The 24285-nt window shown below is 44.1% G+C and overlaps 1 protein-coding gene across 2 annotated transcripts in view; it reads left to right on the plus strand.

Moving 5' to 3' along the window:
• Window positions 1-24285, plus strand: part of usp34 (ubiquitin specific peptidase 34) — a 58363-nt gene that overhangs the window by 9394 nt on the left and 24684 nt on the right. For both annotated transcript variants that reach the window (XM_071503622.1, XM_071503624.1), the window contains exons 3-25: window positions 816-1368; window positions 2203-2253; window positions 4977-5126; window positions 5387-5454; window positions 9423-9615; window positions 10732-10793; window positions 11202-11283; window positions 11473-11565; window positions 12981-13106; window positions 13184-13313; window positions 14282-14412; window positions 14943-15664; window positions 16532-16746; window positions 17453-17571; window positions 18002-18129; window positions 18244-18333; window positions 18571-18666; window positions 19018-19100; window positions 21227-21381; window positions 22450-22563; window positions 22689-22788; window positions 23075-23237; window positions 23324-23450. In XM_071503622.1, the coding sequence (XP_071359723.1) occupies window positions 816-1368; window positions 2203-2253; window positions 4977-5126; window positions 5387-5454; window positions 9423-9615; window positions 10732-10793; window positions 11202-11283; window positions 11473-11565; window positions 12981-13106; window positions 13184-13313; window positions 14282-14412; window positions 14943-15664; window positions 16532-16746; window positions 17453-17571; window positions 18002-18129; window positions 18244-18333; window positions 18571-18666; window positions 19018-19100; window positions 21227-21381; window positions 22450-22563; window positions 22689-22788; window positions 23075-23237; window positions 23324-23450 (3751 nt within the window). The remainder of the gene's footprint in view (window positions 1-815; window positions 1369-2202; window positions 2254-4976; window positions 5127-5386; window positions 5455-9422; window positions 9616-10731; window positions 10794-11201; window positions 11284-11472; window positions 11566-12980; window positions 13107-13183; window positions 13314-14281; window positions 14413-14942; window positions 15665-16531; window positions 16747-17452; window positions 17572-18001; window positions 18130-18243; window positions 18334-18570; window positions 18667-19017; window positions 19101-21226; window positions 21382-22449; window positions 22564-22688; window positions 22789-23074; window positions 23238-23323; window positions 23451-24285) is intronic.

Raw genomic sequence — 24285 nt, forward strand, 5'->3', positions numbered from 1 at the left:
CAAATCCTGCACTTTGACTTAAACACACAGTCTGTAACTTCTGCTGCTGGGGGTCCGTCCATTAAAACTATAACAAAAGACGGCGTTTCGTGACATGGTGAAGCAGCGTGGGATCATGGGAGTTGTTGTCTTCAGCTTCTCCTGGTCTGGATCCTTCAGTGTCAGTGGTTCAGGAGGTTTTGACCTGGAGCTAAATTCTCCTCCTCTCCACAACAAACACACCAGCTGATTACAACCAGTAGAAACACTGAATAAAACAGTTTCTCTTTAAAAATCAGTGATTTACCAACAGAGTTCAGTGGACACTGGATGTGATGATGATGATGATGATGATGATGATGATGACGACTTCACATCCAGACGTCCGACGACTAAATTCCTTCATCTCACCTTCATCTCAAATGTAGAGCTGAAAACCACCAAGGTGTAAAAAATGAATCTTAAAAATGACACTTTAAACTGGATAAAAGTCCATTTGAGCTTCTGTCAGACATGACATCACTGACAGGCGACCAATGACACGGAGCGTTACCATGATTAAAATCACAGATTCTCTGTTTGAGACTTGATGGAAACGTTTGTGAGGATGTAAAAACACAACTCAGCAACACGTAGAGCAGAGGTCTGGTTGTTTTTAGACATTTTAATGAGGATTTTATACAGAATGGCAAGTTTGACCCGGTTGTGTAAAAGGGGGAAGAGATTTTCAGAAAACCACAGGTGTGTCAGTCCTTCAGTAATCTCAGCACCTCTCCTGAGGAGACTGCTTGCAGAATGAAGCTCTACGCTCATGTTGGCTGTTTTTTTTTCTCCAGGCAATGTCTCTGCTGCTTCAAGGAGTACAAGCACCTGGAGGTTTTCAACCAGCTGGTCTACGCCCTCATTAACCTGGTCATCGCCCAGATCAGCAGCCTGAGAGACCGCCTCTGCAGCGTCCAGGACCATACCCGTAAAGGAGGCGTATCAGGGGGTGAGGGGTTGGGCTCCGAATGGAGTGGTGGCGAATCCGCACCCGGGCCCCTCCCTCAGCCGTCCTCACCCGGGGAGGATGAACCTGTGAATGTGGAGAGAGACTCTGCAGAAGAGGATGCTGACACTCCAGACTTAAACCAGAATAAGACCCCGAGCCAGGGTCAGGGGGCCAGCCAGCAGGGTGAAGCCCAGATGGAAGCACTGGGGCCTGGGGAGAGCGGCAGTGGGTCGGGGGGTGGCGATGGTGGCGAGGGAGCCAGCAGCGACAGTCAGGACCCGTTCAGCTCCTGGAGCACGGAGGAGAGAGAGAAACTGCTGCTGTGTGCTGCCAAGATCTTCCAGATCCAGTTCCCCCTCTACACAGCCTACAAACACAACACACACCCCACCATAGAGGTAAGGACCCAGATCACACACCTAAAACCCACAGACCGGAAAAAAATCTTAAAGGTCCCATATTTTACAAGTGTTGATCTCCATCAGAAGATATATTTGTGGTTTAAGAATCAAAGAACATCTCAGTGTAGTTTTACATCTCCTCTCTCAGGAGCTCTGTTAACAACAGGTCAGTCGGCCAATCAGAAGAGAGGATCTGAGCCTCTCTTCTGATTGGCTGACTGTTTTCTGAGTGACCCAATAAAAATATAGCAGATTTCGGGTAAACACTCAGAGGAAGCAAATCCTGCAAGGTTGGATGGTGGGTCCAGGTGGGCGGGGCTTGGGGCATGGCTGAGGGTGGACTGCTTTGTTGTGACATCACAAAGTTCCAGAAGTCCTGAAGGCTGGTTTTAAGGCTCAGTTTCTGAATACAGGCTGTGTGCATTTCTCTGTGAACTGAGGCTTTGATACTTTCACAGTATTAATATAGAACCTAGACCTGCTTTATGATCACAAACACATGGACATCTACCTTTAGACAATATGGGACCTTTAAACATAAACAGTGGCACTGGCTTCAGAATACAGGTGTTGGTTTTTGCCTGTGCTTTTGTGGTTCATTCTCACTGATGTGTTATAGCTTTTCTGCTGAGAACACTGAAACACTTTGTTCTTTGTTAAAGCTCCTTTAAATGTGGACAGTCTGTGATTCAGAAACCTCTGAATCATTAACTAAACAGAACTCAGCTTTCACAGCAGCCTTGTAATTATTCTGTTTTCAGATGATACAAGTTTCCCCGTCTCGTTAAACTCCGGCGTTTCTGTTTTTCTCTTCCTGTTTTTCTTTTTCAGGACATATCTGCTCACGAAAGCAACATCCTCGGCTCCTTCTGCGACATGAATGTAAGAAATCTGCTTTATCCTTATTTTCATAGCTGCTGCTGCTGCTGCATTTAGTTACGACTGGTTTTCTGTCAATCAGCTGACACCTGCAGCTGGAAATAATCCATCAAAAGCATGTTGCATACATGATTTCACTTTTTGTTTGAATGAATCTCCTGGCAACTAATTGAATGTAAGCTGTTCTGAAGACCATTGTTTTGTGAACGCTTAAAAATTGAAATTCGTCTCTGTCGTCTTGTTCTCATGACAGTTATGTCCCGTTCGTTTATTCCATCCTGAGTCTGTTTTATTGGGAGTTTGCACGAACAAGCTCACTGCCCGAACCCAACAGCTGCACTGCATCGAGAGCGAGAGGGAGGGGGGGTGATGAATACTAGATGTAGGCCTGAGGCATGTTGTGAATCTCTGTTAGAGACGTGGACATCAGGGGGCATGTGCCAAACGGTGTCATGTGACTCAGGTTTGTTGAGCCGGCCGGGCTGTTGCTCCTTCCACTCGTTGGGTTTAGTCGCTGTCTGAGGTCACAGTGTGTTAGCGGGTTTGTTCAGGCACGAGGACGGATCAACGGGAAAAAATAAGGAGTAAATGACTTCCTCCAACACCAGATTTCACTGCGTCTGGGAAAGTGCCAGTTTGCTCATCATCTGGACAGATGTTCGGGGAGGTGACAGATGTTAATGATATTCAAAACTCTCTGATGGTCGCTACATTTTGGAAACAGCTGCGTCTTGACTCTACATATCATTTTTATGTAGCGTAAAACTTGAGTCCCAGTTAAACGCAGAATCCTGGAGCGGCTGCACATGTGGTCAGATAAACACACGCGTCAATCAGACGTGTTGATGTGAGAGTGAACGGTGCTCACATTCAGCTGCTGGACGAACACCCCGTTCAAACTGTCCCCTACAATTAAGTTCAACTGTTTTCTGGTTTTGGAAAAGTGATTTAAAAAAAAAAGACACGACTCTTCAAAATAAAGCGCACACACCACGGCCTCATGCACATGTGGAGAAGCTTGGTCCACCTGCAGTGAGCAGTGGCTTTTAGTATTATAACAGGCGACATCATTGATCTTCATTCCATCCACTCTAACTGCTGGTGAGTCACGAGCAGGTTTAATAAAAACCATTATGAAGATGATCAAACTGCTGTATGAATGTTGTTCTGACCTGAGAGACGGCTGGATCTCAGATCTGACCTCAGAAACCTGACGCCCAGCAGCCACGTGTCCAAATATAACCTCAGTCTGATGTGAGGTTTCCAGTTTCTTCGATCGCCTCTGTTCTGCTCAGCTTGTCTTATTTTGTCCTGTGGACTCAGTTGACTTTTGTTTTTTTGTTTTTTTTTATGGATGGACTGAATGGGCTTCACACAGGAAGGAAAATCCTCCAGAGTGGAAAAACAAAAAGCAAAACAAACTCATCTGTGAATCATCCTCAGTGCAGATGTGTTAATTTCCTCGTACCTCCTGTGATCAGTGTAGGCAGAAGATGACTTGCCAGATAAAGAGAGCATGTGATCTCAACTCTACTGAATGACTGTTATTAACACAAACAGCCAATGTTACACCTGGTTTAAGAAAAGTACCTAAAACTACAGATGGTGATCGCTCTGCTCAAGGCTCATTGTGTCCTGGGAAAAAGACAGTTCAAGTGTGCAGTTATGACTCACAGAGGCTCAACAGTTTATCTCTGAAAGCTCTGATATCATAGTTGTGGTTTGTGTGTTTATTGTCATTGTGTGGGTTTTTTTTTTTTGCAAACTGAGTGTACTTCTCTGTTTAGCTGAGTATTGTCCACGTTTCCTGCCCTCTGGATGTTTCGTCAACGCCCACGTTATTGCAGCGTGCTGAGCCTCGAGAAGTCCGTGCTGTCGATGCAGCTCTTGATGTTCTGAGATGAAAATAACAATGCTCAGGAAAGAAATGTAGTATTTCTAAACCCTGTTAAACGTGCTCATGTGGATATTGTACTTTGTGGCTGCGGGTTAGAGCTCTTTACACTGGTCACTGTGCTCAGACTGAAACTTCAGTTCACCAGGGCAGACTGATGAACTCTTCCTCCAATAAGCACCGAGCATTGACATCAGTTTGGTTTGTGGATGAAGTTACTGTCCCCCAGAGAGGAGTAAAGTGTCCCAGGATAATCTGATGGCTCCATAGCTCGTGTCCTCCCACCGCAGTAAAGTTTTTGTTAAACTCGGAGACGAGGGGGTTGGGATGGCTGGACGGCTAAGAACAACCAGCAGCTTGCTCTGTTTTCACTTTGCAAAATAACTGAGGCACAACAATCGGTTTCAGTCTAAATCAAATCAAAAGAAGCTCATAATTTATTAAGTGCATCAAAACAGGCCCCACACCACAAAGTTGTTTACGACAGTGAAAAGTGCAGAGGGTGAAAAACTGCAAAAAAAAAAAAGCAAATTTTTTTTTGATATTATGAAAAACATCTCACATGGAGGGAAATGGCTCAATATTTGATATCATGGGCTGAAGCCAATGATCTGAAATAATCTGATTATTAAAGGAGAAGGTTTGTTTAAAGTTACTGTCACCTTGGTTTTGTGTCTAAATGTAATGAAATAATGTTTTTGTGTTTCCTGTTGTAAAAACACTTTGTTACCATAGTTGACAAACACGACTCAGAACGTGCCCCCACTTCTAGAAAACATGTTTATCACCTGAGTGTGAGGTGTGTCTGACGTTATCTCCCCCCGGCGACCAGGACGTGGAGGTGCCTCTGCATCTGCTGCGTTACGTCTGCCTGTTCTGCGGGAAGCATGGCCTCTCCCTGATGAAGGAGTGCTTCGAGTCGGGCACCCCAGAGAGCCTCCCCTTCCCCATCGCCCACGCCTTCATCACCATCGTCTCCAACGTGAGTCCAACAACCAAACAACCTGCTGTCAGGGTTTATACCTGACACACTCCCACTAATCCATCAACTATGTTCAGGGGTTGAGTGTATGTGGAGGGAAACTGATCCCTTTAATCTCTTTGGTTAAACTGTTTGACCATATTAGTTTTGGCTAGTTGCTGTAGTTTGAGAGACGTCCAGTGAAGAGTCTGTGCTGTGTTTTGTGACGATGTGAGTTTGATGTTAAAGATTTGACTTGATGTTTCTGGTTCTGCCCACAGATCCGCATATGGTTGCACATTCCTGCCGTCATGCAGCACATCATACCGTTCCGCACCTACGTCATACGGTGAGTTCACAGTGTTTAACAGAGGCCACAGTTTGACATCACGAGGGAACAAAGGAGGACGTTTAAATCGGCTTCTCTGTTTGTTTGTTGGCACAAAACAAAAAAATCTGCTTCCACACAGATTCAGCTCGTTTGATGAGTTAACATCTTTGTGGGATTTGGTGCCGTACAAATATAATTGAATTGAACATTTCCATCAGTATGACAGTGAGGCTGTGCACGTATCCCCACACAGAACAATCAGCCAATCCCAGAGACTGATTTATGCTTTTTTCAAAACAAAGCGACAAAGTGCTTGAGATGATTCTCAACAGGATTCTACATTAAGAACTAGAAATAAGGACGTTTCAAATCAAAGAAACCTACATAAAATTGAGTGAGATTCTCCAAAAACAATAAAAACAAAAAAAAATTGATAATGAAAACTCACAAAGGTAAATTCCCATAAACTGCCTCAGTAAAGTATAAAGTATATATTTGTTTTGAAAAAAGCATAAATCAGTGTCCAGGTGTGCACAGGCACCTTTTCTTCATGTGTGTGTTGGTTAAATTAATTAAATTCAGAATTTCAGTCACCTCTGCTGTCGTGGATCCTCCATTCAGCTGTGGTGACAAAACAAAAGTGAGGAGAACATTTTTCCAGTTTAACTCGGAGCTTCTGCACAATCCGTCTGAGGCCTGTGCTTTAGTTGAGTGAGAAGCTGCCATTTTGTCGAACGGAGCTTCTGCTCAGGATTGGTGACGTTTTGACTCGGAACAGAATAAATCAAAAACCTAGATGTGATCTCTGTGGTGTAAACGGTAACCCTCTCAATCCTGTGTTTTCAGGTATTTAAATCTTCTTTGTTTCACCTTTAAAAGCCTGAATATCTGAGTCATTGTGATGGATTTGATGTTTGCTGTCGTTTGACGTGAGGCAGCCAGACGTGGTCGATTCTGTCTCGGAGCTTTTTCCCTCCCTCCCTCTCCCTCTCCCTCTCTCTCCCTCTCCCTCTCTCTCTCTCTCTCTGTCTCTCCCTCTCTCTCTCAGTGCACCTTGCTCTTTCGCGCTCTCTCCCCCAAATACCAAAGTGCCATACGTTAGTTGCTAGGAAGAGCTTCTGTCACCATGGCAACAGTTGCCAGGCCTCCAGTCAACCTCTCCTCACATGACCCCAGAGGAGGCAGAGTGCTGGCAGAGCTGGTCATGTGACGCAGGCTGATGCTCTGCTGCTTCGCTGACTCCTCTGTCTGACTGAGCAGAGTAAAATGATCATTGTAATAAAAGTAGTTATTAAAGGCACATTCCCTAATTTTATTGTAACAACTCCTAACATCAAACATCATGCTGGCACAGTTAATGTTATCAAGGAGCAACCGTAGTCTCTTAAAGGTCCCATATAATATAAAAATACATGTCTGTGTTTGTTTTTTTTAATAAAAGGAAAAAAACTGATATTTCCCTTTTTTTTCTCTTTACCCACCTCACCCACTCACCTAGAACAGAGAGAAACAAAATAATTAAGTAAATGTATTAATTTATAAGATAAAAAAATTAAACGAGGTCACTTTTGGCCGCGCCCAATGTCCTTGTGTGTGTGCGCATGTAAATATCTGTATATGCACACAAGCTGGATGTACATGATATATTTGATACATGATTAATACAGTTTGCCTGCGTCCATGTGTTTGTGATTATAAAGCAGGTCTAGGTTCTATATTAATACTGTGAAAGTATCAAAGCCTCAGTCCACAGAGAAATGCACACAGCCTGTATTCAGAAACTGAGCCTTAAAACCAGCCGTCAGGACTTCTGGAACTTTGTGATGTCACAACAGAACAGTCACCTCAGAGCCTCTCCTCTGATTGGCTCACTGGCCTGTTGTTGCTATAGAGCCCTGAGAGAGGAGATGTAAAACTACACTGAGATGGTTTTTGGTTCTTAAAACCACAAATATATCTTCTGATGGAGATCAACACTTCAGATAAAACACAGAAAAAGTGTAGAATATAGAACCTTTAAACTCTAAGACTAAGACTTTGTTTTTATCTGTATTGAACGGGAGAAAATAATTTCTCATCAAGCTTTAGACATTACTGTAAAGGTCAACACACACCAGCAGTGAATGATGCACGACCACGTACATGCACACACCTTCTCGGAGTAACATGATTAGGGAGCAAAGCTCTGTGCGAAGACATGAAACACAAAATACAGACTGAGGAAATCTGAAGCTTTAAAAGTGCACGAACAGGAAATCTTTAAAAAGCGTCGACTCAGCGAGCTTAAGGTTACAAAAGCCCATCGGCTGTGAAACGCACCCAAATCCCAACAGGCTGTGGAAACTAGTTAAATGTTGTCAAAACAACAAAAACTTGTCATACAAGATTTAGCCTAAATAAAAGAGAGTGAGAGACAGTACAGTGAGTGAAGAAGAGCACACGTCTGAGCAAACGTCCACTGCCAGCGTTCAGTCGCTGACAGCCTGGCTGTAGGGGTGTGAATCAGTCCGTCCAACATGTCGGTCTCTGCAGCCACTGGATGGATTAAACTATGACATTAGGACTGTGTCTGATCCGTGATCCCCTGACTTCTCCTTAAATGGCACCATGATGTAACGTCTCAGTTTTTATTAGATGAAATGCCATGAAATGTGGTCCAGACCCTGTCAGGAGGAATTGTCGTCTCTGTGGTGACGTGGGTGGCTGTGGCTCAGGTGGTGGAGCGGGTTGCCCACTGATCCCAGGGCGGGTGGTTCAGTCCTCCCGTCGGTCGGATGAGTAAATGTAAACGGAGCTTGTCATCCACCATCACCAAGTGAAAACTAATAATTATTATTCTAAATATATTATTATAAATGTATATATAAATACCTGCAAATCAGCTTCAGCTCTCATTAGTGCTAATTAGCAAATGTTAGCATGCAACAAACTGATGATGAACACGGTAAAGATTATACCTGTTAAACATCTGCAAGTCAGCATTTTCATAGTTAGCATAGCATTGACACTGGCATCACTGTGCCTGAGTAAAGCCTCACAGAGCTGCTCACCTGCTGTGTATCCTGTTTGTGTGAAATTAGTGCAGCGCTGTGTAGCATCATGACAGACGAGTTAAACTTTCTAGGAATACGTCTGTAACAAACCCATGCAAACAATATAAAAGCATTTTCTTATGGACAATATAGCTGAGTCTGGCTGTTGATCCTGCTCGGCCTTAACATGAGTTAGTGTTGCTCTGCTTGTCGACTGTTTGCTGATAATGTGGTTGCAGGTTACATCGCTGTGGTCCAGAAACTCAAAATTAAATTTCATGTTTTTCTTCCCCTCAGTGCATTTTAAGAATGTTTTCAGGGTTCAGTCCGGTTTGCATCTTGGCAGCCGTTTGTCCTTTTAAATCTCCTTTGATCAGCAAAACACAAACCCCTTTAGCAGCAGCTGTAACCTCCCAGCTCATCAGAAAAGATCTGAGAACCACACAGCAGCTCTACCAGCTCAGTGAAGACTGGATGAGTCAGCAGCGCTGCGCTGTTGTTCAGATTTCTCAGAGTACTCCTACGTGTGGCTGGAAAAGGAATGTGATTAAAAGTCAGTCTCAGAGATATGAAAGTTTTTCACACGTATGAAAAGTTGTTTTTTTGGAAATATTTGTGAAATGTGAGTGAAAAACAAACTGCGAGTTTAGTGCCATCAGGTCGTTTTAACATCCGGACACAATCTTATGAATTGTGATAATTGGGATGAATTCAGCTTCCTTTTGTTATCACAGCTGCTCAGAAGTGCTGCTGAGGAGCATGGGGTAGTGATTCTGGATGAACACAGTGAAAACACTGGACCGGGAACCACTGCTTCAGAAAAAAACATTCACATAGTTTGTAGTGTTTGTCTGATGGAAACAGTGGCTCATTCCACCCCACAGCTCGCATTGAGGACAGCAGGTGTAGTTATTTCCGAGTGTCAGGGGGTAATCTCTTTGACACTGTCTGCAGGTATCTGTGTAAGCTGTCGGACCAGGAGCTGCGGCAGAGCGCAGCGCGCAACATGGCCGACCTGATGTGGAGCACGGTGAAGGAGCCGCTGGACAGCGCGCTGTGCTTCGACAAGGAGAGCCTGGACCTCGCCTTCAAATACTTCATGTCCCCGACACTCACCATGAGGCTGGCCGGACTCAGCCAAATCACTGTGAGTCACACGAACAGGACTGAGCTCACTCTGGTAACGCCTCACAGCTCCATGTAACTGTCCTGGGTTTCAAACCACTAACACAGGAGCAGCTTCAGTGGAGCCTCCATTAAAGTTTCAGCTGCAGTTCACTCAAGTACAATCTGCACCAACTTTTAACTTTCATCAAACGTTTCCCAGGATGGAAGATTAAAATATTCACACATAAATAAGTTGAAAGTAGGTTTTAGAAGGTAACAAATTAATGTCTGATATGATAATATGATTTTTTTCTGGTTTTTAGAAACAAAGTTTTTGAATGGGGGGAAAAAACACTTTGCTGGAGGAAATTTCATCCCTCAAAAGTCAAAGTGTATATCCTCTGTACAGTGGCCACTGTGGGGCATTTCAGACTCAGCTTTACTTTGTATTCCATTTCTATAATTAAACCAACTTCTGTGTGTTAGCAAATATATCACATCAATTACATCCTCAACACCATATCTGAGGGAGTTCAAATGATCCTGATTGTTGGTTTTTTTAGAGGAAGATAGAGCAGAGTGTCGTCAGCGTAGCAGCGGTGTTGTGTAAAGGTAACAAGTAGATGTGAATGGGGCCCAGGACAGAGCCTTGAGGGACCCTGCATGATACCAGCTGCTACGCTAACACGTGCTGAGTTAGATATAAAATGTGAATGCTCAGCAGCTGTAGTTTAGCAATTAGCATGTTAGCTTGTAGCAGTGAAAAGTGTTGAGGATATATTGCTCCTCGGCTCAGATAATGGACATTATCTGTTATTCTAAAAGAGTAATATGTTTGAATTTTATTAGTTACAGTGGTACGTGTGTCATTATAATTAAAGCTGCTGTTGATTAGTTTGCGATCTGAATATTACAGTAAAGTAACACCATATTTCCTGTGAGCTGCTGAAAACCAGAGGGCCTGTATCTGACAGGCTGGAGCTCTGTGTGATGGATGTTTACATGAAACCGATGATCGCAGCTGAGGCCAACAGCTCTCTTTTCATTTGAATGTTTTGGTGTCTCTCTGAAGGGAAATAACCTCATACAAAGACACATGATGTATTAGTTCTTCACTCATCATCACAAATGTGTGTGTGTGTGTGTGTTTTCTCAGAATCAGCTCCACACATTCAATGACGTCTGCAACAACGAGTCTTTGGTCTCTGACACAGAAACGTAAGTGGGCTGAGAGGGATCAGATGCCTGTGCACAAAGGCGTCTGTTTCATATATAATGTAAAAGTAAATGTGTCTGTTTTAATTAATCAGTGATATTATTGCATTTTTATCCACAAAAGCGAAAGTCTTCAAAGCTTTTTTTTCTTAGTAAAAGTCCACATGTGTATTCTCGTGTTTTGCTCCAGTTTCACACTGTGAATAAATGTTTTATGCTACATGTGAATGATGTGTGATAAAATGACTAAACTTGTTCCTGCACCTCTTTTTACACCTGCTGGGGTAAATAAATAAACGAGACATGTGTGCATCCGTTCTGTCACTGTGCACACATGCTACACTATAATGAGCTGATGCTTCCTGCTCTGTGTTCAGCTCCTGTTTAACCTGTGTCACTTCACTCTCTCAGGTCCATAGCAAAGGAACTCGCTGATTGGTTGATCCACAACAATGTAGTGGAGCACATATTTGGACCGAATTTGCACATTGAGGTGAGGCCTTTGATCCGGTGACGTAAACTGACAGCAAATGTTTACATGTTATATTGTGATAAAATGCTTTAATGCAGACTGACTTCTAGTGTAACACTAGAGATTTTATTTTCTCCCAGCACAATCAACCTGATGTGTGTGTGTGTGTGTGTGTGTGTGTGTGTGTGTGTGTGTGTGTGTGTTTTCCAGATCATTAAACAGTGCCAAGTGATCCTGAATTTCTTGGCTGCAGAGGGCCGACTCAGCACGCAGCATGTGGACTGTATCTGGGCTGCAGCCCAGGTGAGACGGGACAGATTTACACCTGACTGTACACAGCTTTATTCCAGCCCATTAACCTGTTTGTTCGTGTGTGGAAACGCCTGCAGCATTAACCACCACATCAGTGATATCATTGTGATGGTTGAAAATGGCAGCGTTGGCGGTCTTGGTTCATTTGTTCTTGTTTTAATGCTTCTCAGAGGTAAAAGGAGTAAAAACACTGGACTTGCTTTAAATGCAGATACGGCCTCTGAACATCCAGGGGTCTGTTTTAACTGTCCAAAGTGCGTGGTGTAAATGCATTCAGGGTGTGTCCAAATCACTTTTGCTATTTTAACGAGGGAAAACATTTGCAGGCGAATGGTTCAGAAGGGCTGTGCTTAATCTTTTAATTATTAATGGGGGTGTTTTGGACATAAAATCCAATAAACCAGTCAGAGTGTCATCTCCCATTCCCTTTAAAAACCAGGCACTTCTTGTACCTTGATAATTGCTAATACAATGGTTCAGTGTTTCACACAGTACTAGAGTCTATTTGTGGAGAGTTGATTACCTGTTACATTTACAGATACACTCACTGAGGGGAGTGAATGTGCTGCACACAGCTCTGCAGAGAAGCAACAGCACAAATCACAGCGTCACATCTTTTATGTTTTATTATGAGACGTGTGAATAAACATTGGTTCATTATGCACCTGTGGACAAATTTAATCTAAGTGATGAATGGGAAACACTTTGCTCGTGCATAACAAGCAGAAAGTATATGTGTAGGCACATATTACTCTCTTGGTAACATGCTCATTAAATAACCATAAGATACAGAGTCATTGACTTCAGACCAGGTTTTTGTTGGTCAGTCGCTTCCCGCTGTCTCGAGAGAGCAACATGCCAACAACGTTTCTTACCGCGCCCCGTTTTAAGACCAACACACCCGTGGGTGCACAGATAGGTGCAAGTGTATTTGCTATTTAAACAACATGGGAGCTGGATGGGAAAAAATGACACTGTGTCGGTCTGAAACCAGCAGAGACACTTGGGTTGTGCTTTGTGTCAGGTGTGAGAAACGACCTGTCGTCTCTAAGTGTGTGTTGTGTGTCATCATGTGACTTCATCACAGGAATCTTTAATGTTTTCATGAAAATCAGAACAATTTAGCTTTTTTTTTTTCTGCTGGATTTCATCAAATAGAAAATCAACTTGTCTATTTGTGTGACACAAAATCTAATAAGTGATAATTGTAGTTGTTTATTTTTTATAATTGATCATTTTAGGGTTCGGATTTTACTCTGATGTGTCAGAATGCTGTGAACTGACCATTTTTTCTGCTAATCTGCCTTCAGGATTTCATGATCATAGTTTCTGAACCAGTTTATGAGGAACGTGGTGTTTTCTCCTCCCTGAATAAAACATTTTTATTTGTTTGTTTTGTGTTTCAGCTGAAACATTGTAGCCGCTACATCCACGACCTTTTCCCTTCACTCATTAAAAACCTGGACCCAGTGCCTCTCCGCCACGTCCTCAACCTGGTGTCTGGCCTGCACCCCAGCGCCCACACAGAGCAGGTACAGCCACTGGAAAACAAAAAAGAAACACCCAAACACTGTGAGCTTGTCCGCACTGATAATCCCTCTCTCCTCAGACGCTGTACCTGGCCTCCATGCTGATCAAGGCTCTGTGGAACAATGCCCTGGCAGCAAAGGCCCAGCTCTCCAAACAAAGCTCCTTCGCCTCCCTGCTCAACACCAACATCCCCATGGGCAACAAGAAAGGTCAGTCTGGATTCGTTTCAGCATGAAGCCTGTCGGAACAGTTGTGTGATATTTTCTGAGGCTCTGGAGAAGCTTTGTCAAGCCTGAGAAAATTAGTTAACTGATACTACTTGAGTATTTGGAGACGCCATGTTTATAACAGAAAGACTGAGTTACAAATTGAAGATGTGGGGTCAGAAAGATGGAAGGACGGAGAGGAATAAAGAATAAAGGCTTGTATTAAATTATAGGATGTAAAGTGTAGGTTCCAGTGTATTTGGAGCTTTGGAGCATACTGAGATGTAAAAATCAGCACATTTCGAGCTGTGTCTCTTTAACGTTCCCAAAGTAAGTGGAAATACTAACTCATTAGACTACTCTTCTAAAGCAACGTGCTTTACAGGACAAGATGAAGTGACTGATTCACATCAAAACAAAAGTTAATGAGAACAAGATGAAAGAAAGACCGAAGGATCATAATGTTTCAGGGCATCATGTTGTATCTTAAGCCCTTTTCCACTGGTCAAAAACCAGCTAAGACCCACTAACATCAGGGTAAAGTCAGTATTCATACACAGGTCAAATGACTCTGCAGTGGACGCAGGAATTTATCGGCTCTGGCTCCAATTTGATTGATGTAAACACAACACCTGAGTGAACAAGCTCATTTTCCAGCTGTAACGTGTCTCAGAGCACAGACACTGTCATGTGTCCAGCACAGTGCTGTTAAACCAGAAACACTGTGGCTACACCTTCCTCTGAGAGCGAGCTGCAGCCTCCAAATAAGTTTCAAAAACACACAATCACCAAGACTTAACTGAAGCTCGTTCCTTAATTTTACCTGCAGTGTAAATGTCTAAGAAATGGTTGTCAGTGAGATCAAGGTGACTGATAATGGTGGCAGCTGTGAATGTTTGTGTGGCAGGTTTGATTTCCCTCCCGCAGGAAGTTGTCAGTGGTTCTCAGTCTGTTGTCTTGTCTGGTCTCAGGTTCACCAGCCGCCAGTCCAGACAGCAGCGACAACAGCGACACTCAGCACAGCGGAGGCAGTGACATGGAGATGGACGACCAGATGATGACTGGCAGCAAGAGGAGCCAGCAGAGGCTGTCTGACACAGAGGTACACACACACACACACACACACACACACACACACACATTTCTGAGCTCTCTTTTGACACATTTGCTTTTCAGCTGTCAGTAACTCTGCAGACTCTTGGATACACACCTGCTGATGGACACATGGACCTTGAAACATTTGAGCTGCATGTTTGATTCTTTTCCCTTAAATTTATTGGTGCCTCAGGAAAAAGTAAAGCAGAGAATTAAGTATTCAAGAGTCACTGAAAGGTCCCATGTTGTATAAAGGTTCAGACCAGTGCTGGGTGTAAAGGTTTTCATAAAGAGGCTCAGAGCTTCTCTTCTGACTTATGGATAACACTAAAATATGGGACCTTTTTAAGCAAGAAATACAAACTGGGTTATGATGCATCATTTTCAGTTCAAGAGGAAAAACATGGGAGCATGGGAACATAAAAATGACTGACCATGAACCAGATTTTGTGCTCAGTCCTTGTGTTTTATCTCTCATCACACATTTTTGCCTCAGTGAATAGAAGTGATTCTTGTGTGTCTCTGTTGTTTCCTCAGGAGTCGATGCAGGGCAGCTCGGATGAGACGGCGAACAGTGTGGAGGAAGGCAGCAGTGGGCCGGGCAGCAGCAGCGGCCGCAGCGAAGCCTCCAGCAATGAAGCCGCCTCCAGCCGAGCCAGCCAGTCAGCCGGGAGCCCCGGCAGCGAGATGCACTCTGATGACATGGCTGACAGCGAGGCCTTAAAAGAGGAGGAGGAGGATGATGAAGAGGAAGATGACGAGGAGGACGACGACGACGACGAAGAGGACGAAGACGAGGGCAACCGGTCGGCCGCTGAAGGCAGTCAGCAGAAGGAGCCCCGGGAGCAGACGGAGTCGAGGAAGAGGAAGGCAGGGGAGGCACTCGGTGAAGGGTCGAGTCAGGGGGCGGGGCCCAGTGGCACAGGGGGTGGGGTCAAATCCAAGGTTATCCCCTTCAACCCAGAGACTTCCGCTGTCATGGTCACAGCAGCGTCAACATCTTTAGAGGGCCGGATGAGGATGCTGGACGCCTGTTCAGCATCATCGTCCACTCGGCCCGAGGGGGCGGAGCCCCAGCAGCAGCCTCCAGACATTGGCCCTTCCCAAATGGTTCAGGGGCCTCAGGAGCCTCCCTGTCTTCCACGGCCCGGCGACTTCCTGGGAGAGGCCATGGGAAGTGAGCTTTTTAACTGCCGGCGCTTCATTGGTCCTCAGCACCACCATCACCACCATCATCATCACCACCACCATCATGAAGGGTAAGGCCGCTATTCTCCAACTCTGTCCCATTTGTGTTCACCCAGTCAGCTGTTCAAGCCCCAACCACCAGCAGCTAGAAGCTATAATGTGCATTATACCCTATTATTTTTATTTTAAGTCTTGACATTGGTGCTCTCTACATATTTTCTTCTATGTATAATAATCAGTATGAGCTGTGCAACCTAATGTGCACTAGACAGCAGAAAGACCCCATGAAATGCATTTGTGAATTATGTGTTGCGAGTTAATTCTCCCTCAAAGAGGGAAAACATGTAATTGTGAAGGTTTTTGGTGCCTGAAACATTTTTCATTTTGGTGAACAATAGCAAAGGAAGCTCAGCCTGAGGTTTGACGTCTTCATTCTGAACAAAGGAAATCAGTGGCTCGCACATCACAGAGCTGCTCTGCTGCTCGTCACGTTTCCAGAGCAGAACAGGAGCCGAAAAACAGGAGCTGAAAATGTAAAAGATGTCTCAAGAGAAAGCGAACAGCTCACTGAAATGAAGAGGTTTCATCCTTTTAGATTATGAGCTAACTTGTGTGCAAAGTAGATTTTTTTTGGTCTGGAGATGATGGTAGAGCAAGTTTCAGTAGGTGCCAAAAATAAATCCTCTGAAGAGCAAGAATGTGCTCAGGAAATTTCATGGTATGCTGCTTGTAGTGTCTCTAATTTATGTGCACATTTGTAATATTTCAGAGTGATGAGGGGACGAGACATCTCCAGAAATATAAGGGTTCAACCTCTCGTCTGAACCCGTCTGAGCTAACACTGCTCTGCACACACACATTGTAGAACATATGTTGGTAAAAGTTTAATGAATCACCGTCTTTGCTTCCTTTTCTAAAACCCTTTTTCCTGCTCTCAGTGCCATGGTGGAGGACATGCTGAGTGCTGACGACGTGAGCTGCAGCAGCTCCCAGGTCAGTGCCAAGTCAGAGAAGAACATGGCCGACTTTGACGGGGAGGAGTCGGGCTGCGAGGAGGAGCTGGTTCAAATCAATTCCCACGCTGAGCTCAGCTCCCACCTCCAGCAGCACCTCCCCAACTTGGCGTCCATCTACCACGAGCACCTGGTGCAAGGTGAGCCACAATCAAGGCCTTAAAAAAAGCGGTTTTTATTTGTTGAATTAAAGGTTCATATTTTACTCTTGTTCTGTGGTTTATCTGAAGTGTTGATCTCTATCAGAAGATATATTTGTGGTTTTAAGAACGTCTCCTCTCTCAGGCTTCTCTCTGGAGCTCTAGTAACAAGTCAGTCACTGTTTTCTGAGTGATCCAATAAAGATATAGCAGATTTCAGGTAAACACTCATACCCCTTTTCCACCAGACTGGTTCCAGGGCTGGTTCGGAGCTAGAGCCAGACTTAGCACCAGTTCTTTGGTTTTCCACAGACAAAGCACCGGTTCCTGGCTCTCAAAACCGGTGCTAGGCAAGCACCAACTCCTTGCTGGGCCAGTAGAAAGAACCACGTTACGTTGGGGGCTTCGGGCTCACGTCAGCGAGCGGGGGCGGGATTATTGACCATCTTCTCGAGCGTGATCGCTGTTCGTTGCTTTGTTGTGACATCACAAAGTTCCAGAAGTCCTGACGGCTGGTTTTAAGGCTCAGTTTCTGAATACAGGCTGTGTGCATTTCTCTGTGGACTGAGGCTTTGATACTTTCACAGTATTAATATAGAACCTAGACCTGCTTTATAATCACAAACACATGGACATCTACCTTTATACTGGATGAGACCTTTAAGTCCCAAGAGAGGCTTATTTAGTGAGTGCTGTTTCTCTGCAGGTCCAGCTGTTCATAAGCACCAGTACTCCAGCAGCCACGCTGTGACTGACATCAACCTGGACAACGTTTGTAAGAAGGGCAACACTCTGCTGTGGGACCTGGTGCAGGATGAGGACGCGGTGAGACTTGAATCTTGGCTCCTTAACTTCTCTTTATAGACACACAGTATCTCAGCATTTTTAATTCACACACCAGAAAATGAGCTTCCCTCATCTGCGATAAATAACCTAAGATGATCATCTTTAAGATGTTTATAGAACAGTTTCAATAATCTGAGTCTGGCTTCATTTTTTCATTTTTAAGTGCCTGAATATTTAGTTTGTTCATCTCTGACGACCAGAGATGAGAATAACTTTTCTTATTAGAAGATTCATCGTTGTTATTACAAAATCTTTCCCACATGCAAAAGGACCAGAAAATAAAAAAATAAAATAAAATCACTTAGGCCTAAATGAGCAGCGAGTCCAAAATGCTGCAACATGGAATTTGCAGCCTCAGTGTTTCATGTGGGGTTTAATTTTTAATTTTTAATGTGTGTGTTTTTTTTAGATCCATCTGTCTGAAGGTCTGATTAATGAGGCAGAGAAGTTGCTGTGTTCTCTGGTCTGTTGGTTCACGGACAGACAGATCCGAATGCGCTTCATTGAGGGTTGCCTTGACAACCTGGCCCACCACAGGTAAGAGTGACCCAGCACTGGTCTGATGGTCTGATGAAGTAAAATATATCATATGTTTTTTTTTTTTACTGTGTCTTTTTTTCTTTTTCTGTTTTTACCCTCATCCACCCTCAGGTCTGTTGTGGTTTCCTTACGTCTACTACCCAAACTTTTCGGCACTTTTCAGCAGTTTGGCTCAAGCTATGACACTCACTGGATCACCATGTAAGTAAAGCTCCTCCTCTGAGTATCATAGCAACTGTTAATGACCATAAACTGTCAGTTCAGGTCATCTGTAAAATCAGACACGTTCTTCTGCTGCACAGTTTTTCCTTCGCACAAGGCTTTAATGAAACACTGTAATAATAATTCTACTGACAGACCAGCATGTTAAAAAGAAAACAGAAAAGTTAGATGAAGGTGGAGGCATCCTCGTGCTGATGTTCTTGGCCGTTCTGTCAGGTGGGCGGAGAAAGAGCTGCACATGATGAAACTGTTCTTCGACGACCTACAGCACTACATCCACGAAGTCCGCGAACACCGGCACAAGTTTGCACTGTGAGTCTCAGTCCTGCACCTCGGTCACATCCACACAGTCCTGGCTCGTTACACGTCCTTAGAACTCAACCAGAGCTGATATTTAAATGTGTTTGTTTTGTTTGTCATGATTTTAATCTGCATTGATCCAATACATTTGTACATGTATGTGCATTGTTGAATTCTGTTGATGAATTTAACTTTTGTTTAGTTGATGCCTGTTCGTCAGGCTGATAATCACTTATCTTCCCCATAGATTCCTCCTGTGTTGCCAACGTATTTTTTTGCTGTAGACGTTTCAGTTGAATCAGATCCTTTTTAAAAGTCGTCTCTGACACAGACTCGTGCCTCCTTCTCTGTCTGGTGTTGCAGGTACAGCCACAGTGCGGAGGTCCAGGTCCGTCTGCAGTTCCTCACCTGTGTCTTCTCCACACTGGGATCTCCGGACCACTTCAGTAAGATTCAGCTTCATCTGATCGTCTCAATGGAGAAAATGATTCCATTTATTGTTGTTCATAATTCATTGACTGATTAATACCGTCAGTTATACAGATAATATATCCGGGGACATCAGTGGGTAATGTCCCCTCAGATGGTAAACCCAGTAGAGAAGCTGTCTGCTCTGCTCAGGACTGAGGTTGAATTTATTTAGAGGTTTAATGTCAGTGTGACTCTGTGGTGATCGAGCAGCAACCTGGCTGTTCACTCCAGAAGCAAATATCTCCACACCGGTCGACAAGCAATTTCAGTCCGCTGCTTTGTTTTACATTTTTATGTTTTTATGAAGTTAGTTTTTGGGTTTTTGCCTTAATTACAGTCACAGTGAGACTATACGCGCGTGCGTGTGCGTATGTGTGTGTGCGTCGCTCTCTGTTAAGATGATCCGGTTCGTTCCGGTCCACTGTAACCCCTGTTCTAAATTGTACATTTTAAACTTGTCGGCAATCGGTCAGAAAAAAAAAAAAGAAAAAGCTTCTCCACAGTGACAATGTCATTTCCAGAGTTAACTGGTCTTTTAATGTAAACTCTAAAATACACTCAGAATCAGGTTTGTTCAGATGGAGGTTCTGTGTTTGTGACTTGAAATGTGACTCTCTGTTTTTAGGAGACAGTTCCATGACTGTCCTGAAACCTCTGAAGGTTATGATGGATCATAAAAAACAGATTTCCTCAGTCGTCCCTTGTGATATCAAGTCTCACAGAGTTTTAGGTTTGTGCGCCAAAGTTTAAATTGGAGTCAGTGGAATTTTAGTTTCTGGTGCTCGAATCATTGAAAACTGTAGAAACACAGCAACACGTCTGCAGAAACAATGTTTTTGTTCCTCCTGATGATCCACAGAGGCCGCTGTAAGTGGCTCCACCAAGAACGTTCCCGTCTCCCCAGGTTTCTTATCAGAGTGAAATGAGTGGAAAGCGAAGGCTGGGAGCCAGAACACAGAACAGTTCAGTGTGTTTTTCAACTGCTTCACAGCAATGTAAAAAAAAAAAGATTTGATTTCTGCAGTAAATGGTCTTAAATGTGCAAAAACAGGTCTGTGGTTGTTTTGCTTGGCTTTGCAGATGTTGGTACGTTTCCCAGAGAAAAGCACATTTAACGTCGTTTGGAAGTGAACTCTGGACGTGGGTCTGGTTTTTCTGTGAGACTTCAGGGCACGATGCTAAAATAGACCCCATTATGCAACCTGAGCTTCCCTACTGAGAACAATGTGACGCTGTGTGTGTGTGTCTGTAGAAAATTACGTAACACCGATGAGGATTAAATGTAATATTCTTGTAGTGTTTTGCCACATTTAGCTCAGTTTGATCCGCCACAGCAAACATTCAGGTTTCAGCTAAATTTAGATGATCTGACTCAGTGAATGCAACATGTGTGAGGGCCTCAGACACACACTGCAACGCACCGCAGGTAACACACCACAGGGAGGAGTCAGAGCTGTACTTCCTGTCAGGGTTCGCTCATGGAGTTTGGGAATCTTCAGTCCGGACCAGGACCAAGTCTGGGAGTTTCATACAGATGAGAAAGGTTGAATATCGGGGATGTTTCCACATGTCAAAGTGAATCTGTTCACACTCACAGAAAACCAACATTCACACATCAGATTACCAGAATTCTTTTTGTTCTTGGCTCATTTTAATTCTTGTTCATTTCTGACTTTTCTTCTCATTATTTTCTAATATCTAAGACAGTGGTTCTGAAAGTGGGGCCCGGGGTCTGTCAGGGGTCCTTGCAGGGTTTACAAAAAGGGGATTAATTTATTTTCACTATATTTCCATCCATAGGTAACAGAATGACAGAATGTGTGACTAAAAAAAGAAAAATCTCATGAGACCAGGGTCTGTGTACAAATTTTAGCAGCTTTTATTTTAGTAAGATGATTTTTGAGTGAAGAGTTTTTTCCTGGATTGATTTGAGTTTGAAGGATCTGTCCACAGGAAACATTCTTTACTTGATACGTTCTCTTCTTCTTCTACTTTTAATCATCGTGTGATCGTTCACGTTCGTCCAGGAGTCTGTTGTAAGGTGCATTAATTTATCATTTAACTCAGCTCCTGTGTATGATTGTGTTTTGTGTGTTTCCAGGACTGAGTCTGGAGCAGGTGGACATCCTGTGGCACTGCCTGGTGGAGGACGCCGAGTGTTACGATGACGCGCTGCACTGGTTCCTCAATCAGGTCCGCAGCAAGGACCAGCATGCAATGGGCATGGAGACCTACAAGCACCTCTTCCTGGAGAAGGTAAGAGACGAGGACGCACCTCAGATCAGTGGCAGGATGTTCTGGGAACATTTTGTCCTTTTCAAAAACCATCACTGCTTCACTAACTGAGTTTTCGCTACAAAATTGTTGTCTGGAAAACATCCTCTGAGAATGAACTGAGCCAAAATGTGGGAGAGAAAACTGCAGCCGGTAGAAATCAATAGAACATTTCAAATATGAATTAGAAAATGATTTTTCAACTGCACGACCGATGTCTTTCCTTAAGCGTATTTAGAAACACTTTCTGGTGGATGGTCCATTTATCTGTTTCTCTTCTAATCCACTCATCTTTGTCAGACTGGAATCAATCCCAGCATGCATTAGTGGCTGGTTCGGGAGAAAACTGGCAGCACTTTCAGAACAACCACCATGTTTCTCTCAGTTTTAAAATGAGGAGCAATGATGGCGTCGGCACAGTGAGATGGTCAGAGGAGGAAACATCAGAGAGACTCAGCCTCATGTTGGAGCCTCAGTCAGACCCAGACTCAGATGAGGAGTCTGTTGAGACCAGAATCAGAGACTAGCAGACGGATCAGAACAGTTAGCATAGTTAGCATCTTTTATTTGTTTATGTTGTTTGTTAGCTTGTAACTGGCAGTGGCTGACACAGTGTTAGTGGTTGTGCTAATGTTAACCCTGGCTCTCTGTACTAACAAGGTGTCAGGTGTATTTAGCCCCGCCCCCTGTCCCAACAAGTTGACAGGATTGTTTTTTTAGGTTCAATGACGTATGAATCCCTGACTGTCTGAATCTGTTTTTATGAGATTGTCATTGGTTCAAGGTGGAAACACTCAGTCATGGTGTCGACTGATTATTTTATCATGTTATATAAAAACATCATGTGGACGTTAAACACTTGATTTTCATCAGAGACTCATTAAGCTCAGCTGGAGCTGAAACACTCTGATGACCCAGCGAGCAGCTTCACTGGAGGAGCAGCTGTGTGTTGACTTTAGCTTGTGTGTGTGTGTGTGTGTGTGTGTGTGTGTGTGTGTGTGTGTGTGTGTGTGTGTGTGTGTGTGTGTTAACATTACTGTGTGTCTCCAGATGCCTCAGCTGAAGCCAGAGACCATCAGCATGACAGGACTTAACCTCTTTCAACACCTGTGTAACCTGGCCCGTCTTGCCACCAGTGCACTGGACAACGCCTCCAGCTGTGAGGTAGAGTCCGAGTCCGTCCGTCATATTCACTTCAGCGTTCTGAAAAACAGAAACATTTACTCATCTTCAGTAGAATCAGAGCAGACAGACGCTTCACTCTCAGTCCTGTGTGTGTGTCTCTGCAGCTGTGCGGCATGGACCAGCTGTGGGGGATCGCTCTGAGAGCCCAGTCTGCTGACATCAGCCGCGCCGCCATCCAGTACATCAACTCCTATTACATCAACGGTCAGTCCACCTTCACTTCCTGACACATGTTACTGTCTCTAGTGTTGGGAGGGTAAAAGACAACAGGCATCATGTTGTAAAATGAAGATGAATTTCATATCTGAATGTCACATACGCACATAAAACACATTAATCACCAGAATGAACTGAATATTCAGTGTCAACACAAAACTTTAAACCTTTCTACAGATGAATCTTCAGTTTTATCAGAAGTCTGTGGATTTTTTAAATGTCTGCTTTCGACCTGCATCATGTCTCGTCATGTCCTTTACCTTGACATCTGCAGCGGGAAAGACGGGGCTGGAGAAGGAGCAGGAGTTCATCAGGAAGTGTATGGAGAGTCTGCTGATGGCCTCAGCCAACCTGGAGAAGGACGCTCACTCCAGCCTGACCAGCATCGAGAGGGGGCTGCTCATGCTCAAAACACACCTGGAGGCCTTCAGACGCAGGCACGTGCACACACACCTGAGGTGTTGATATGAGGACTCAGACGTACAGTGTTACAGATCAGTACTGACCATGTGTAAACACACAGGTTCGCCTACCACCTGCGGCAGTGGCAGATCGAGGGGACGGGAATCAGCAGCCACCTGAAAGCTCTGAGCGACAAACAGTCTCTGCCGCTCAGGATCGTGTGTCAGCCTGCGGGTCTGCCCGACAAGGTGACGCTTCCCACCCAGACACAGTTACTGTGAACAAGGACATGTGACTTACAGATCCGACAGGTGTCTCAGTCGTGTACGTCCATACTCACACTTCGTTCTACATGCTGATCAGGCATAAGAACCCGGATGCTTCATTTAAAATGGTCCAGAAACTGATTGTAAAACGAAGGATACTTCTCACCTTTAACAGTCGCTGAACGTTAAGAAAACAGCAACTGAGGAAGTAGGACTGATGGCGGCGTGATCTCCTGGTCACATGACGCTGGGGACAAACACACTAAAGTAAAATGTCCATTTAAGTCAAGTGAGCAAAGCAGCCGACAGGTGGGAAACAATCATGGTCACATGTTGTGATCGTCATTTCCTGTAAGTGCACAATGGCAGCGTTTGATTTGGAACGACACCACCCGGTCACAACTGACGCACTACATGTCGCACAAACTACATGTGAGTGTTTGGACTGAAGTATCTGCTTTGAGGCACACAGTGGAGCTTAAAGTAGGGCTGTCAGAATTAACACGTTAATCATCGCGATTAATTTCAAAATACTTAAAATAAATTAATGTAATTAACGCCACCGCAATTTTGTTTACCTCCTGTGTGGGCGCTGACCTATGACACGGAAGCTGCAAGACTCATCCCTGCAGCCGGAGACGAGTTGAAGATGGAGACGAGTTTAGGCAGAAAACTTCAATTTAAAAAGCTGCTCGACAGAACTGTTTTGAAAACTAAAGTAATATGTACAGTTTGCAAAACTGAATTTAGTTTTCACAGGAGCAACTCGTCATTACAATATCACCTTAATGCAAAACATCCGGTGGAAACCTGGTTG

This window comes from Trachinotus anak, unplaced genomic scaffold (assembly GCF_046630095.1).
Source record: "Trachinotus anak isolate AG129_WGS33_773 ecotype Australia unplaced genomic scaffold, CSIRO_AGI_Tana_v1 ptg000019l, whole genome shotgun sequence".
Taxonomy (NCBI): domain Eukaryota; kingdom Metazoa; phylum Chordata; class Actinopteri; order Carangiformes; family Carangidae; genus Trachinotus; species Trachinotus anak.